Source organism: Neopelma chrysocephalum, unplaced genomic scaffold (assembly GCF_003984885.1).
Source record: "Neopelma chrysocephalum unplaced genomic scaffold, ASM398488v2 Primary Assembly neopelma1_168, whole genome shotgun sequence".
Taxonomy (NCBI): domain Eukaryota; kingdom Metazoa; phylum Chordata; class Aves; order Passeriformes; family Pipridae; genus Neopelma; species Neopelma chrysocephalum.
In genome coordinates, this window is record NW_020897830.1 from 144808 (window position 1) to 162029 (window position 17222).

At 50.6% G+C, this 17222-nt stretch overlaps 1 protein-coding gene across 1 annotated transcript in view; it reads left to right on the forward strand.

Annotated features, from left to right (window-relative positions):
* Positions 1-2655: 2655 nt before the first annotated feature.
* Positions 2656-17222, forward strand: part of ITSN1 (intersectin 1) — a 71873-nt gene continuing 57306 nt past the window's right edge. Inside the window, 10 exon segments of the mRNA XM_027701814.1 lie at positions 2656-2724; positions 4027-4119; positions 5732-5795; positions 12176-12284; positions 12286-12337; positions 13775-13857; positions 13859-13949; positions 14485-14578; positions 16018-16118; positions 16823-16886. Of these exon segments, the coding sequence (XP_027557615.1) occupies positions 2697-2724; positions 4027-4119; positions 5732-5795; positions 12176-12284; positions 12286-12337; positions 13775-13857; positions 13859-13949; positions 14485-14578; positions 16018-16118; positions 16823-16886 (779 nt within the window). The 5' untranslated portion in view covers positions 2656-2696.

Here is a 17222-nt window from a genome sequence, read left to right on the forward strand (position 1 = left end):
TGGCTTCCCAAGGAAAGGGGTGTGAAAGGGACCCACGGGGCAGTTGTGGTTCCCCTTCTTGTCTCCCCTTCTTCCTGTGGGAGCAGTTTCTGAATTCCCGAACTCCTCAGGCAGTGTCAGCTGAGTTTGTCAGAGTCCAACACGTTTCTGAGATGTCCAAGTTCCTGCAGATACCAATGTCAGTGATTAGGGAGGAATCCCTGCTTTCCTGAAGGGAGGGGAGGGCCCAGAGCTCAGCTTACCCACCCTGGATTTCTCTCAGTTCTCTGTGCAGTGGATTCTCCCTCATTTTTGGTTTGTCCCACTTCCTTTGGGGTGCTGGGAGGAGCAGGGAAGGCAGAGGAGTGGAGTTAATGCTGCTCTGGAACTGGTAGGTATTGGGCAGGTTCTCAAAAACCCTCTACAAAGCCAGTGTTGGAGTGCTGTGAAACTCCTGTGCCCTGTTCACCCTCATTTTCCTGTGTAACACTGTTGGAATCAGTTGTCCACAGCTGCAGATTTATTCCTGAAGAATCAGGGCTGCTGGTGTCCCCTCAGTCACATGGAATGCAGCCTGTGGTTGTGGAAGTTGGGTTTTCCTCCATCAGAGGGTTTTGTGTCTCTCTCCATTTCCTCCCTGTGGTATCTCTGCCCACAGTCCATTTTAGTTTCAGTCTCTCAGCTTTAAATACACTTTTCTGCTCCTTCTCTCCGTTTCATTTCATCTGGGTTTGGCTTTTTCTCTCCTTCTTCTTTTTTTTTCCCCTCTGGAAGCTCTTTGGAATAGTTTGTGCTTTCCTTGGCATCCAGCACAGGGCTGGGCTTCAGGCCTCCCATCCCCTCCCCTCTTTCTCCTGTGTTCAAGGTAAAGGGAATTCACTGCCCATTCCCTTGGGATACTGGCAGTCTGGGAAGGAGTGCCTTCCCTGGAGCACTGGAAATGCTCTGCTGCTCTTGCTCTTGTTGAACAGGAAAATATCCTATGGGAACTGCCTGAACTGGGAGAGGGGGGGAGGGCAGAGGGTTCTGCTTTTGGCTTTCCTTCTTTTTTTCTTATTTTTCTTTTTTTTCCTTACTTCTTTTTCTTCCTCCTTTGCCCCCTTCTCCCTCTCCTTTTATCCTCCTCTTTTTTTTCTCCTTTTTTCCTCCTCTTTTTTTTCCTCCTTCTTTTTCCTCCCCCTTTTTCCTCCTCTTTTTTTTCCTCCTCTTTTTTTTCCTCCTTCTTTTTTTCCTCCTCTTTCTTTCTTCCTCCTCCATTTTTCCTCCTTCTTTTTTCCTCCTCATTTTCCCTCCCTTTTTCCCACCAGGCTTTCCCTGCAGTCACAAACCCCAGCAGCAGTGGGGCAGTTCTTGCTGAGTACAATAAAAAACCACAGGTAAAGCTAAAAGTGCTGACCCTTGAGCACCTCAGAAAAGCTCCTGGAAGAACCCCACAGCTCAGGGAGCTGGTTCTGAACCCTCTGGATCCATGTGCCTGGGATTTGAACCCTTGGAGGGAACATTTGCTGTGCCTGGAGCAGCCTCAGCTGCATTACCTGGCCACGGGAGGAGATTTGGAGTCGTGTTTGGCCAAATGAGGAGGGAGAACAGTCAATCCTGAGCCCATCCTTCTCCCCATTCCAGCTGCTGGAGCCTGGCTGGCATGAGGGCCAGAGGTTTCTGCAGGGCCACGGGGAGGGAATCCAGGAGAGGTTCCCAAGTTGGGAGCCAGAAGAGAACGTGGGAAGCGTGAAAGGGGGCTGGGGAGGAGAGCAAGCAGGAATTCAGACAAAAGGAAGTTGTTGGTGCAAGTGAATGGCCTTTCTGGGTGATATTGATAAATTTGTGCTGCTGCTCGAGCAGCCTCAATTATTCTCCTCCTGATCCTGCTCCCTTTTGCCTTTCTGCTGTTGCCTGGAAAACACGAGTGGAATCTGGGAGGACAAGAGGCTGCCCCTCATTGTCGAGTGGCCCCGGTGCTGGGCATTGTCCCCTGGCTCAGGCAGCTCCTGTCAGCCTTTGTGTGCTGCAAGAAAAATGTTTTTCCTTCTCCCCTGTGCAGATTAAATTTGGGGCTGTGGAGGTTGCTTTGTGTGCAGAGCCAGAGCAGCTCCCACCCAGGGCTTGCTCTGCCCTGGCACCTCTGGCTCCCGGGGCTCCCCGAGTCCGGGGGCAGAGCAGGCTGGAAATGGAGCTTCGTTTGCAGAATGTGCTTTGTTTCAAACCCTGAGCAGGGCAGGGCCTTTGCTGGCAGGAATGAAAACCAGCTCACTGGAGAGGTTGTGTTTAACAGCTGGAAATGGAGCCAGTTCTCCTCTGGAGCAGGAGCAGGGCTTGGAACATCGGGGAAGTCACGGAGCCCTGAGCAGAGTCACTGGGATCTCACTGAGCTCTGTCCTTCGCTCCATCACTGATGATTAAATCACTGAGTAAATTAATTAATTAAATTTCAGAGATTGAATTTGAGGACATTCTTGAAGCAGAACTGAAATGTAGGGAAATACCCTCCTGGATGCACAGGGTAGTGCAAGAGGGAGACCCTGAGCTCTGCCAGGCACAGTTTCTGTGGGCAGGAGTGACACAATCCTGCTTCTTCACTGCCTTTTTTTTTTTTTTTGCTTAGTAATTAATCATACAAAAATATATGGAAAATGGAAGATGCTGTAACTGTTTGAATATCTGTTTGTGGTTTTTTTTCTTTTCCAGGCATCTATTAACAAGCTAAAAGTGACAGAACCATGGCTCAGTTTCCAACACCTTTTGGGGGTAAGTGGTTTCTACTGTTTGAATTATTCCCGTGTGCTAAAACTCAGCATAAATGTGTCCCTCTGTGAGTGTTTTCTCTCTGGGGGTGTTTGTGGGGAGTTTGTATCTCTGAGCTGGTGGTTCCTGTGCTCTGTGCTGGTTTCAGACACATCCCAGCACACCCAGAGCTGGGCAGGATCCCTGTGCCCTGCATTGATCAGTCTGTCCCTGCAGGGCCCAGCCAGGCCACAAAGCCCCTGGCAATAGGGCAGCACCTCCTTCTGCTCCAGTTGTGCCTGAAAACTGGATGTGGTTTTCCTTTGGGTGAGGATTCCTGGACTTTTTAACTGCTGAAAAGCCCAGCAGATGCCTTTGGATGTGATCCCTTCCCATTTCTGTCCTTGCTGTCCCATAACCCAGCTTTAGATGGGAACAAAAGTGACACATTTTTAGCTTTCTGTTTTTAATAGGGAAGTTGTAGCATCTGGAATTGCAGTGAAAAATCCAGGATGGGCCCTGGCAGTGCAATAGGGGCATTACTTTTGCTATTCACATGAAACCAAAGAATTACAGAGTAGTTTGGGTTGGGAGGGACCTTAAAGTCACCCAGTCCCACCCCTGCCATGGGCAGGGACACCTTCCACCAGCCCAGGTTGCTCCAAGCCCCGTCCAACCTGGCCTTGGACACTTCCAGGGATCCAGGGGCAGCCACAGCTTCTCTGGGCAACCTGGGCCAGGGCCTCCCCACCCTCCTAGTCAAGAATTCCTTCCTAGTATCTCACCTAAATTTCACTTTGGATCCATCACTCCTTGTCCTGTCACTGCAGTTCCTGATCCAGAGTCCTGCTCTGCCTTCCTTGTGGGCCCCCTTGGATACTGGGGATACATTTTTAGTTCAGTTTTGCAGCTGATCTGCAGAAAGATCATGAAGATAAATTTCAGTGTAACTGGTCTGGTTCCACTTCTATGGTTGCATCTCTTTGGGGCTTTTCTTTGGGCAGGGTTAGATGGGATATTGGGAAGGAATTCCTGGCTGGGAGGGTGGGGAGGACCAGGCCCAGGTTGCCCAGAGAAGCTGTGGCTGCCCCTGGATCCCTGGAAGTGTCCAAGGCCAGGTTGGAGCAACCTGGGCTGGTGGAAGGTGTCCCTGATTCCAGTTTGTTCTTTTTCCTGTTCTCAACCCGTGAGTGCTCTGGGAGGCAAAGGATCCCCCAGCCTGGGCTGTCCTCAGAGCTCCAGAGTGATAATTACTCTCAGAAATAAAAGGAGGGTGTTTTTTAGCTGATGTTTCTTACTGTCATTTCTCCCTCTCTTTTGCACCAGGCAACCTGGATATCTGGGCTATCACTGTGGAGGAGAGAGCCAAGCATGACCAGCAGTTCCACAGCCTGAAACCCACAGCTGGATTTATCACTGGTAAAGAAGGAGTTTTCACTTCCAGTTCCATTCCATTAAATCTTAACTGGTGACCTGAAATATGTACAGAGTTTCCTGGGAGACATACGGGCATGAGAATGAAAATAATTGAACAGATATTTCTCATTTTATGTCCCACTTTTCATGTGCCTTCTGATGTTTTCTGCTATTTTCTCTTCCCTGTCCTGCTGGGAAGAGGGGATTCAGTGAGTGACTGAGTTCTCAGTCTCTGTCTGGGGTCAGCCCACCCAGCCAACATCCTCAGAGATTAAAGTCTGATTAAATAAAGCTCAATTTAACTGCAGGCTGGTTCAGGAGCTCTCTGGGTAAAGCAGTGAGATGAGCATGAGCTCTGCAGAAGATCTAAAATGCAAAACTGATTGGAGCACTGGGAAGCAAAGCTGCAAGTCAAGGAATTGCTCTGATCCTGCTGGATTTTCATGGGCACCACTAATTACTTTGGGTTCAGAGGCAGTGGGAGGGCCCCTCTTTGGCACTTTGCTTTGCTGCATTTGGTTTTCTTCAGTGCTGTGTAAATGAGCATCACAGAGGCACAGAGGGTGGGCTTGGGAGGGACCTTAAAGCCCATCCAGTGCCACTCCTGCCATGGGCAGGGACACCTTCCACCAGCCCAGGTTGCTCCAACCTGGCCTTGGACACTTCCAGGGATCCAGGGGCAGCCACAGCTTCTCTGGGAATTCCATCCCAGCCCCTCCCCACCCTCCCAGGGAAGGATTCCTTCCCAGTATCCCATCTAACCCTGCCCTCTGGCAGTGGGAGCCATTCCCCTTGTCCTGTCCCTCCATCCCTTGTCCAACATCCCTCTCCAGTGATGCTCAGTTGAAATGAAAGGTACAGAAGTGTTTGGCTTTCCTGCTCTCTGATCCATCAGGAAGATCTCCAGAGTGGGAAATCAGGATCAGCTCCTCAGTGGAGTTTCCTCACATCCACACTCCCCTGGGTGTCCAACCCCATGGTTTCTGTTCCTGGTCCATGACAGATATGGTACAAAATCCTACCACTTTGATTGACCTCCTTTGATAATTACTCCTGTTTCTGATTTGTTCACAACTTCCATTTACAGGCCACAGAATCCCTAATCCCTCTGTCATTGTTTTGCTGTCCTTACTTTTCACTGATAGTTGGAAAATGACTTCAAAATACAGCATTACTTACTTTAATAGTGGCCTATCACTTTATTCAATTTTAATTAGCACTTTATTTAGTTTGTGCTGTCTGACTGGCACTGCACTTCCAAAAAATCCAGGGTAGAGTTTATATTGGTACAGACTTTCCTGGAAGGAAAACTTTTCTTGTTTTCCCGAGGCATGTGATTCCATGTGAGGCTTTAACCCAGCCTGGGGACTGTGAGCCAGGACTTTCCCTAAATGTTCATTCCCAAGGGACTCTGGGTGGTGCTGCCTGTTGCAGCAGGTGCCTGTTGGAAATATGTGGTGGGTTTACAAATCCCCAAATATGTTTTGGTCTCAAACTCAGTTATGTAAGTGTGGCATTAACTATTTATGGTTTTCCTGTTGCTTCTCTTACAGATATTTTTGACTCCTGATCTCCCCTCTGCCAGGTATTTATAGATGTCCTATTTATTTTCCAGGTGATCAAGCCAGGAACTTTTTTTTTCAATCTGGGTTACCTCAGCCAGTGTTAGCACAGATATGGTGAGTATGGGGTGGGGTGGCAGAAGGGCAGCTCCAGCAGAGTGGCATTTACTGGGCCAGACTGGGACAGGGACTGGGAGGGGTGGGAATGGACCCAAATCCAGCTGGGATCCCCTGGGCTCAGGGTTGGGGCCAATCCTGTCTAATGTCTTTACTGATGATCTGGATGAGGGGGTCAAAGGCACCCTGAGCTTGTGGGTGACACAAGTTGGGTGACAGAGTTGGTGCTGGAGGGCAGGAAGGCTCTGCAGAGGGATCTGGACAGGCTGGATCCCTGGGATGGACAGGCCAATGGTGTGAGGGACAAGGGCAAGTGCTGGGTCCTGCCCTTGGGTCACACCAACCCCCTGGAATAGCCCAGGCTGGGGAAAGGGTGGCAGGAAAACTGGGAAAGACCCTGGGGGTGCTGGTGAGAGCAGCTGGACACAGCCTGGGTGTGCCCAGGGGGGCAAGAGGCCAATGGAACCTGGGCTGGATCAGGGATAGTGTGGGCACAGCCCAGGGCAGGGATTGTCCCCTGTGCTGGCACTGCTGAGGGACCTCCAGGGCTGTGTCCAGGTCTGGAACCTCATGGAAGAGAGACACGGAGGGGCTGGAGCATGTGCAGGGAAGGGAACAGAGCTGGGAAGGGGCTGGAGCAGCAGGAGGGGCTGAGGGAGCTGGGGGGGCTCAGCCTGGAGCAAAAGAGGCTCAGGGGGGACCTTCTGGCTCTGCAACCCCCTGACAGGAGGGGGGAGCTGGGGGTGGTCGGGCTCTGCTGCCAGGGAACAAGGGAAAGAAGGAGAGGAAATGGCCTCAAGTTGCCCCAGGGCAGGTTCACATGAGAGATTAGAAACAATTTTTCCCTGCAGGAGTGGTCAGGCCTTGGAATAAGTGTCCCAGAGGTGTCTGGATGTGTCCCTTGGGGACATGGATTGGGGGTGATCCTGGTGGTGCTGGGGTGGGACTGGATGATCCTGGAGTTCCCTTCCAACCCTGATGACTCTGGGATTCCGTGGTGTCACTGAGCTCTTTCCACGTGCTTTCCAAAGGCAAAGCTGCAGTGCTGGGGCTGTGTTGTGGTGCCCAGCTCAGGCCTTGGCAGCAGGGAGCCTTTGCAAATGGCATTTGTAAATTTGTAAATTTGGCAGTTTCAAACCCTCCTTTCCAATGACAACATTTCCAGCTTTGCTGGAACTGGAGTGACACAATTGCTGAGCACAGTGAGCAGTGCTGAAAATGTTGTGATGGGAGAGCCTGGGCAGGATGGGATTTGTTGCAGCAGCTCAGACTGGCAGAGACTGTTTCCACTGGAGTTGGAGTCACTGAAAGCTCACAAGTTTTCCCCCTCCTTGGTGAGCTCAGCCAGCTGAGGATGTGCATCCCTGTGTGTGGCACAGCACCAGTGTTCCCACAGGGCCAGTTTTTCCTGCAGGATTGGAGATGTTTTTGCTCCACCTGCCAGACTCAGACCTGCTGATGCAGTGCCAGGACACAGGGAATGGCTTCCCACTGCCAGAGGGCAGGGATAGATGGGATATTGGAAGGAATTCCTGGCTGGGAGGGTGGGGAGGCCCTGGCCCAGGTTGCCCAGAGAAGCTGTGGCTGCCCCTGGATCCCTGGAAGTGTCCAAGGAGAAATATCTTTTCCCTTTGGAAAGCTGCATGCCCAGATTCACATGGCTTTTAAATCAAAGGCTTATTTTCTAATTATCTTCATCTTACAAATATCAAAGCTGGTCTGGTTTTCTTATTTGCTGAAGACTCAGTGAAAGTTCAAATGTCCCTTTGGAGCTTCTCTGGCCTCTGAATTAACCAAGGAAAGAAGTTTTGTCTTAAACAAGACATCCTTTCTCCAAAAATCTTCCACAGGCATTGCCTTTAAATAGGTGTTCACAGAACTGAACAGTTGTAAATAGTCTGACTGAGGATCTCTTCCTCTCTGAATTATTCAGTTTTCCAGGCTCTTGAGAGGAAGGGAATCATTCCACTCCCTCTGGAGTTGTCATAGAGACAAGACCTGAACTTGCACATTTTTGTTAATGAAGCTGAACTAAAACTTATTCAAGCTGCCTTTGTAAATCATAAAGCAGCATTTTAACATTCCTTTCTCTCTGTCTCTCTCACTTTTTGAATCAACTCTGAATTAAGAGAAGTAAACGTTGAAGTAAAAATCTGTGTACAGATCCAGGAGTGCTTTAGAGGGGCAGTTCTGGAGTAAAAAGCCAAAAATCTCTGAGAGATACGAGCTGCATAAAACTGCTTTTCCATCAGCATTCACTTCTGGAATAGATGGGCTTGGGGTCTGGAGGTGGCATTTGGTTGTTAGAGGGAGAGAAGGGGATGGACAGGAGTCCTTAAGGAAGGAAAGTTGTTGTTCTGAGTTAGAGCAACTTGTAAAACTCCTGAATTAATTTTCTGATCCAAGAAATCGCAGAATCCCAATCCCAGGATGGTTTGGGTTGGAAGGGGCATTAAAGCCCACCCAGTCCCACCCCTGCCATGGGCAGGGACACCTTCCACCAGCCCAGGTTGCTCCAAGCCCCGTCCAACCTGGCCTTGGACACTTCCAGGGATCCAGGGGAGTCCACATGGAAGTGCCTGTCTGTGTGTTGTGTTTTGGAAGTGTTCTCCTGTTCTTAGTTATTCCATTTATTTTAACTAGTTGATTGTGCTGATCTGATAAAAGCCTGGCCTTTGTTTCCTAAAGGATCAGTTGGAGCTGGATGGACACACAGGGAATATATCTGGAATATACCTGATAAATCTGTCCTTTCTGCTGTTAATAAAAGCTTCTCCAGAATTTACAGTCCTTAAAAACAGAAGCTCCCTGGTTTTTAGCACTGAGAACTCCTGTGTCCCCTCATTCCTTTAAGATAAAATAAGTCTCTGGGCCCTCAGTGGAGCAAAGGAGTGGAATTATCATGGTCTGTGCTGACACCTCCTGCACTGATCTACCCTTTACCAGCTCTGGGCTCCTCCAAGCTGGGGATCAATTAAGAGGCTTCTAATTAGGCTTTGAGCTGGGCCTGGGAGGTAACTGTGCCTCAGCAGCAATAATCTGCCTTTCCTTAGAGCCCTTGGGAATGGGGGCCTCCAAAAGCCCCTTGGGAGTGTCCCGTCCCCCTGGAATGGAGGAACTGCAGCAATTCCACGTATTTTCCAGGCATTTGGAGTTACTTATTTGTCCAGGACAGAGCAAAGCCTTTGGGGGACTTCCCTATTCCTGACACCTGCTTCCCTCCCACCCTTCCTCACTTGGGGTCCAAGTGGTGGCAAAACTGGGGGGAATTCTGGGAGTTGTAACTTGTTCCACGTGGATCCATGACGTGGCTGAGGGGAAGGACCTCATTTCTGCTCTCTGTTTAGGGCTGAGTTTTATAGCCCAGCATGGGATTGTGTGATCCAATATGGGAATGTAAAGCTAAATAAATCCAGATTTTGGAACTGCAAGGAGATTTCCCTGTTCTAACTCTGGGCTGTTTTCCTGGAGAGATGGTTTGTGTGTTAATTATGAGCATATTTCATGGGAAAACTGCACCTGCTCAGTTTCTGTGCCTCAGAAATGCAAAAATAATCAAGTTGTGTTTGCATTCTGCAGGCAAGATGAGAGAAAGGAGCAGGAAAAGATCCGTAGGGGAAGGATCTGTCAGCCCCTGAGCCCTGGGCTGGTGCTGAGCCCTTGTCATTAGAAATAAACTCTAAAATCTGATGAATAGTCAGTCAGGGTTTAATCCATTTACTGCCCTGCTCTGGATCCGGCCAGACCTTAAACCAAACCAATTTAAGGGCACCACATTATTCCAAATGTCCTTGGGAGCAGAGCAGTGGAATGAGGGGCCGTTTGCTGGCAGCCACTCGCTGCATCCCAGTGATGTTTGTTCTGCAAAACCTGAGTCTGACACTGAGCTCTGTGGTTAGAAATGGAAATGGGTCCTATTTTTGCATGAAGATTTTGTCAGAAGGTGGGTTTTTGTTGGGATGTTGTAAGACTGTGTGTGAATTCTGGGGTTTGCACAGAATCCTTTTCGGTGCAATTTTGCTGGTAATTTGAGTAATGAAGCCTTTGGTGTAAATGAGTTCCCAGAAGGTCGGATGTTGAGTGAGAAGCTGCTGGTGGTTCTGGAGATTGGAGTTCAGTGAAAGCAGAGAACCTGGTGCCCATCAAAGTGTCTGATCCCTGGGCAGTTGGTGTTTCTCGTGCTGTGTCCCAGCAGGAAAGTGGGCCTGGAGATGGGGGATCCCATGGAGGGATCTTTGCTCTTCCTGCTCTGGAGGGTGGAACCCACTGAGGGCCTCTGCCTGTGCTCGTTCAGAGAAAGGTTTATATTTGATAAAATAGGAATTTCCAGGTGCAGAAGCCACTGAGGTTGAACAGATAAGCTGATTATGTGACAAGCTGGGAGAGCTGGGGGGGCTCACCTGGAGAAGAGAAGGATCCAGGGAGACCTGAGAGCCCCTTCCAGGGCCTAAAGGGGCTCCAGGAGAGCTGGAGAGGGACTGGGGACAAGGGCTGGAGGGACAGCACACAGGGAATGGCTTCCCACTGCCAGAGGGCAGGGATAGATGGGATATTGGGAAGGAATTGTTTGCTGTGAGGGTGGGGAGGCCCTGGCCCAGGTTGCCCAGAGAAGCTGTGGCTGCCCCTGGATCCCTGGAAGTGTCCAAGGCCAGGTCGGACGGGGCTTGGAGCAACCTGGGCTGGTGGATTAGGATGATCTTTCAGGTCCCTTCCAACCCCATTCCATGATTCACCATCTTTCAGGCACTGCTGCAGCACATACTTTTTAAGGATATAAATATTTGAGCCTCAGTGTTGACACTTTCCTCTCCAGACTTTCTTTAAATGCTGCTCCCAGATTTCCATCACTGTTATTTAGTCCCAGGACATCAGAGCTGGTGGATTAAGAACAGCTACAGCTCAGAAAATGCTGTTTTAGGAGAACTGGGAAGCTTTGGAGTGTCTCTCGTGCTGCTGGGGATCTAAACCAGGGCTGACCTTTGGAAACCCCTGCTGGGATCTGCCTCTTTCAAGTTTTTGGACTTTTTTTTGGAGTTGGGGGGGTTTCCATTTTGCCACTGCATTTCCCTGGCTGTCTCCTTGGATGAGCAGCTGTCGAGTCACTGTGGTACTTTTTGGGTAACTTTTCACATACTTGCATGAAAACTTCCTTGGGAGGGATTTGATCAGAAATAAAGCTCCAGTCCAACCAGACTGTAAATATGTGCATGAACTTACATTCTGTGTTATTCCAGTACCAAAATCTGCACTTAATTCTTCCAACAGAGAAACCAGCATAATGTTTAAAACTGAGTTTACAGCTGATTCTGTTCTAATGTGCATTTACTCTGGGTTTCTCTGGTGTGCAATGGCAGGGATTGACATTCTTCTTCCTGCTTCTCCCCCCAAGCTCCCACCCCTATTCCCTGCTGAGCTTGGTTTTCTTCACTAGCAGGGGAAGGAACAAAAAGCAGACTGTTTAAGTCAGACTCCTTTCCTTGAAAGCCTATTCAAGGTCCAGGCTCAATGTTTCATCTCGAGTGCTATTGTTTAATTGAAAACACATTTGCACACTCGTGGATGGGATGCAGGGGGTGAAGCTCATGGATTTAAAGACTGTTTTATTTTAAGTGTAGCTCAAGTACAGATTTGCAAACTCAGGGATTTGCTTTCTGTGGTGCTGTTTGAGGACTGTGTAATCTCACTGGTGTCATTTTGCAGAGTTTTTGTGCAACTCCACTGGTCCTTCTCTCGATGCCTCATTTTAATTCCTTCAAGAGTTGAAAAGCCACTTGAAAAATTTTATTCACCCCAGGAAAGAAATCAAGGAGCTCTCAGCTTAAATAGTGTCTTGTTTCATGATCATTTTTAGCCTGGCATAATTATTTTGAGTGGGAATTAGTCAGAATCCCAAAGTCATTGGGGCTGGAAAAGCCCTCCCAGCCCATGGATCCCCCCTGTGCCCCATCCCCACCTTGTCCCCCAGCCCAGAGCACTGAGTGCCACGGCCAGGCCTTCCTGGGACACCTCCAGGGCTGGGCACTCCAAACCTCCCTGGGCAGCCCCTGCCAAGGCCTCACCACCCTTTCCAGGAGGAAATTCCTCCTCCTGGCCAACCTGAGCCTCCCCTGGCACAGCTGGAGGTCGTTCCCTCTCCTCCTGTCCCTTGTTCCCTGGGAGCAGAGCCCGACCCCCCCCCGGCTCCCCCCTCCTGTCAGGGGGTTGCAGAGCCAGAAGGTCCCCCCTGAGCCTCCTTTGCTCCAGGCTGAGCCCCCCCAGCTCCCTCAGCCCCTCCTGCTGCTCCAGCCCCTTCCCAGCTCCGTTCCCTCCCTCAGCCTGGAATGTCCATCCCGGTGTGTTGCAGTTGCCAATGCCAGGCTGTGACTGTGTGTGTCCTGCAGGGCTCTAGCTGACATGAACAATGATGGCAGGATGGATCCCCTGGAGTTCTCCATCGCCATGAAGCTCATCAAGCTGAAGCTCCAGGGGTACCAGCTCCCCTCTGCTCTGCCCCCCCGTCATGAAGCAGCCGCCCCTCGCCCTGCCCGGCGCCCCAGGATTTGGTGAGCTCCCTTCTCCTCCTTGCTGGCTTGCACTGCAGCACCCCCATTGAACTGGGGGGACATTTGGCAGTTTCTGAAAGAAAATTTTAGGAAAAAGAGCTTCTAAAGGGACGTGAACTCAAAGCCAGGTGCTGCATGTGCCCCCACCCCAAGATTGCACTGGGCTTTGAGCACAGTAACGTGAGCTGAGGTCCTGTTTGCTTCAGGCCTGACACTGCTCCAGGCAAAAGGTGGCTCAGGTAGCAGGGCTGGTGCATCCCAGAGTGCTGGAGTTTAGATTCCAGCTTGGCCTTATGGCATCTCCAGCCTTGGCAAGATCAGCTGTGTTTTCCTTGAGTTTTTACAAGCACCTTTTGCTTTTATTTTAAGAATGGTGCTGCTCTGGCATGAGCTGCTGGTTCAGTCCTGGGGGTTAAGTGCTGCCAAAGTCACCATCATTTCAAGGAAGAGTAGGGAAAATGGGATGGGGAGAGGAAAATAACCAAGTGAAGGCAAACCTCCTGCTTGTCACAGTGATGTTCTCCTGTGTCCTGCACTGAGAGCTTCTTTACCTTTCTGGGTTAGTTCTTGCTGTGACTCAGGTTTGTTGGTGCTTGAGAATCCCAGACTGGTTTGGGATTAAAGCCCATCCAGTCCCATCCCCTGCCATAGCCCAGGTTGCTCCAAACCCCATCCAACCTGGCCTTGGACACTTCCAAGGATCCAGGGGCAGCCACAGCTTCTCTGGGCAACCTGGGCCAGGCCCTCCCCACTCTCACAGCCAGGAATTCCTTCCCAATGTCCCACCTAAATGTCCTAAGAAAAGGGAGCAGTGCCTCTGATAAGCTGCCTGCAGCAATGGGGTTTGATCTGCTGCCACTCACACAGGTTTTACAGTCACAAATAGAACTGTAAGAAAACAATGAAGCTGGACAAAGTAAATGCAGGTTTAAGTGAGAAAAGGCAAAATAAATTTAACCCCCCTACAAAAATCAGCAAAATCTGGGATTCCCTTTCTCTCATTCCTTGTACACTTGATCCCAGCTGTTTGCTTGTTCTTTCCACTGGCTTGACTGGCCCTTTTTAACCTCCCTGTTCTCTCTGTAACTGTGCTCACCCCTAAAACACTCATTACTGTGCTGTCCCCATTAGCTTTGCAATAACTGGGAGCACTGATCCTGCAGCCCCTTGTGCAGACTGGGGGTTCATTCCTGCCTGGAGCTCTTCCTTTAGTTCCAGGCAAACAATCCTTTCTTAGCAAACACTCACGGAGTTCCTGGGGCAGTGCTGCACCCAGTGTGGTGTTCTGGGCACACACCCTCAGCAGGGTGCTGCTCCCTCTGCCCTGGGGGGTGTAGGTTCCCACAGGAATTCTCTCCCCCCTCCTGCCTCTGCGCAGGCCGCGGGCGTTGTCTCGAGCGTCTCACCCAGCACAACTCTCTCCTTTCTCGCCCGTAGGTCTCGGGGGCATTGCCAACATGCCCTCCCTCAGCTCGGTGGCCCCGGTGCCCATGGCCTCCATGCCTGTGGTGGGGATGTCCCCCCCCGTTAGTGTCCTCTGTTCCTGCCGTCCCTCCCCTGGCTAACGGAGCTCCCGCTGTCATCCAGCCTCTGCCCGCTTTCGCTCACCCCGGTACGCTCCCCTCCCTCCTCTGCTATTAACCTGCCCTGCCTCTCCCCCCGGACCCAGAGGGCAGCACACGGGGCAGCAGCCTCTCTAAGGATGCCTTGGGGTAAGGACTGGGCTGGGCTGGAGCCACTGGGTGGCACTGGGAGGAGAGTTAAAGAAGGGGTGTGGACGTGTCTGTCACGGAACAGTGCTCGGAGGAATCACCTGGTGCCAGGAAATTGGGCCTCTCCTGGCTCTTTATAACTGTTAAAGTGCTGCTGGTTAGGAGGGCTGTAAAATACTGGGCTACATATCATTGATCACAATGTATTTTGATGTCAGCAGGGTTTGCAGAAAACTGCAAAAGTAAAAAAATAACACGAGGGAAGAGCCCTTGTGTTTCCCCCCGTTCTGTTGGACTCCCTTATCTTTATATTGTTAAAGAGATCCCATCAGACCCAGAGTGCTTGTGTCATGTTAGGAGCTGACTGAATGCCCTGGACATTCTCCAGTTTGAAGCGTTAGCACTGATAAATCCCTGTTTTCTCCTTCACAGCAGCCACATTGCCAAAGAGTTCTTCCTTCAGCAGATCCGGGCCAGGAGCTCAGCTCAATGCAAAGCTGCAGAAGGCACAGTCCTTCGATGTGCCCAGGTGGGTCATGGGGCAGGGACTGGGTAACTGTGGGCATTTGGGTCCCCCACACTTGGAATAACTCCCTTCTCTTTCACAAAGTTGTTTTCTGAAATAACATTTCCTGCAGAAACCAATCCCTGCTGAGATGCCACTTCAGCCTTTCATGGGATGCTGTGGTTTTACAGGGAATGCTCCAGGAGCAGGAAATCATGGAAATACAATAATTAACTATTAACAGTGTTGACACTGTTCTCGAGCTCTTGAAAACTTAATTTTTAGAAAAGCCTTTGCTCCTGTAAACACAACATGTGTTGTGCAGTTCTGCACAGACACTCCTGGAAGTGTGACAACACAAGTAATGTGTCATTTCAAATTGGCAACTCTTGGTTGTTTTTAAAAGCAAATTGTTTAATAGCTCTCATATTTTAAATGCACTCCACATACTTGTTTCTTCTCTATTCTTCAAGTTCTGAGTGAAAAATCACCTTTTTAGATTTAGGGCTTTTAGATGATTTCAAGGCTCAGAGTCCTGCTGGCCATCAGTGCTGTCCTCAGGGCTCCATACTGGGACCAGTGGGATCTGATCCCTTCCCCAGTGACACAGAGGGCTCGGGGGCACCCTCAGCAGCTTTCAGGTGACCCCAAGCTGAGGCTGCAGGGACACACCTGAAGGATGGGACCATCCAGAGGGACCTGGACAGGCTGGAGCAGTGGCCCTTGGGAATCTCCTCAGGTTTAACAAGGCCAAGAGCCGGTGCTTGGACTGGGGCATCCCTGGGATCAATCCAGGCTGGGGATGAGCAGATGGAGCAGCCCTGGGAGAAGGCCCTGGGGGTGCTGGTGGGAGAGAGGCTGGACATGGCCCAGCCCAGACCCCCCCCCGTGCCCTGGGCTGATCCCCCAGCGTGGGCAGCAGGGCAGGGGGGGATTGTGCCCCTCTGCCTCTCAGGGGAGACCCCCCTGCAGTGGGGATTCATCCCATCCCACCCCCTGCCATGGGCAGGGACACCTTCCACCAGCCCAGGTTGCTCCAAGCTCCAACCTGGCCTTGGACACTTCCAGGGATCCAGGGGCAGCCACAGCTTCTCTGGGCAACCTGGGCCAGGGCCTCCCCACCCTCACAGGGAGCAATTCCTTCCCAATACTGGGCAAAAGAACCTTTTCAGGTGTAAAACTTGATTTCTGTGCAGCACTTCACCTCCTTGTGAGGCTGTTGAGCCCCTGGCCCAGGTTGCCCAGAGAAGCTGTGGCTGCCCCTGGATCCCTGGAAGTGTCCAAGGCCAGGCTGGACAGGGCTTGGAGCAACCTGGGCTGGTGGAAGGTGTCCCTGCCCGTGGCAGGGGGTGGGATGGGATGATCTTTAAGGCCCCTCCCAACACCCAAACCCTTCTGAGCCTCTGTGATTGAGCCCTGATGTTGCTGTGCTCCCACTGACCGTCCCTGTGCTGTGGTTCCAGTGCTCCCCCCGTGGCAGAGTGGGCTGTGCCTCAGTCCTCACGCCTCAAGTACCGGCAGCTCTTCAACAGCCACGACAAAACCATGAGTGGACACTTGACAGGTACTGCAACACTTTTTGTTGTCTCCCTTTTTCGAGCTGGGAAAGGCCAGTTTTAGTCTCACTGAGACTGCTGTAAGAGACTCATCACTATTTTCCTGTTTCACTCTCCCAAGTGATTAATGGTCTTGTTTAGAAGTGGATGTTCATCATGGCTGGGATCATTTTATCACCATCTCTCCTTTATTTTCTGCCAAATAAATTGACCCTGCGAAATCATTCTGGAAAAGGGCACAGTGGGTTCTGTGAGAACTGGTGCAGTCATTTCCAGTGTTCAGCTCACCCACTGCTGGGAGCACCTGGCCAGTTCCAGGAAGAACCTAGACTGGTTCCCTGGCTTAGCTTTCCCAGTTCTGGTGCATCTCTTTGTGTTTCAGAGCTTTTTGGTTTTTATTCTAAATTATTTAGCTGCCCAGAGAAGCTGTGGCTGCCCCTGGATCCCTGTCCAAGGCCAGGTTGGACAGGGCTTGGAGCAACCTGGGCTGGTGGAAGGTGTCCCTGCCCATGGCAGGGGGTGGCACTGGATGGGCTTTGAGGTCCCTTTCCACCCAAACCAGTCTGGAATTCCATGATAATTGTGCAGAGGGGAAGGATAATGTTATTTGTTATTTGGGGAGCCAAATAACATCTGTTATAACAAATAACAGATGCAGATCACATCTCTGCAGTGTCCCTTGTTTGTTTGTTAATATTTGTTTCACTTTCAGGTCCCCAAGCAAGAACGATCCTCATGCAGTCCAGTTTGCCCCAGGCTCAGCTGGCCACAATATGGTAAAAATAAATCTATTCATTGCCCTCCAAACACAAACTGCTCTTAAAGCTCTGCACTGGGTTCTGGGGGGTTTTCTCCATTTTCAATCTCTGATAAGTCACATGTTTCTCTTTTTCGTGTATTTTACTTTATCAAACAAAAGCTGCACTTCTGTGTCTTTATTAATATTCCCAAAAGTACCAGGAGCCTGTTCTGTGGGATGTTCAGGAAGTTGGGGATCAGTGAGGGGTTTTTAGGCAGAGCAGATTCCAGCACCCTGTGCCTCCCACATCCCTGCCCCATGTGAGGCAGCACCAGTGAAACCTTTACCTTTGCACAGGTTGTACAACAGGAAG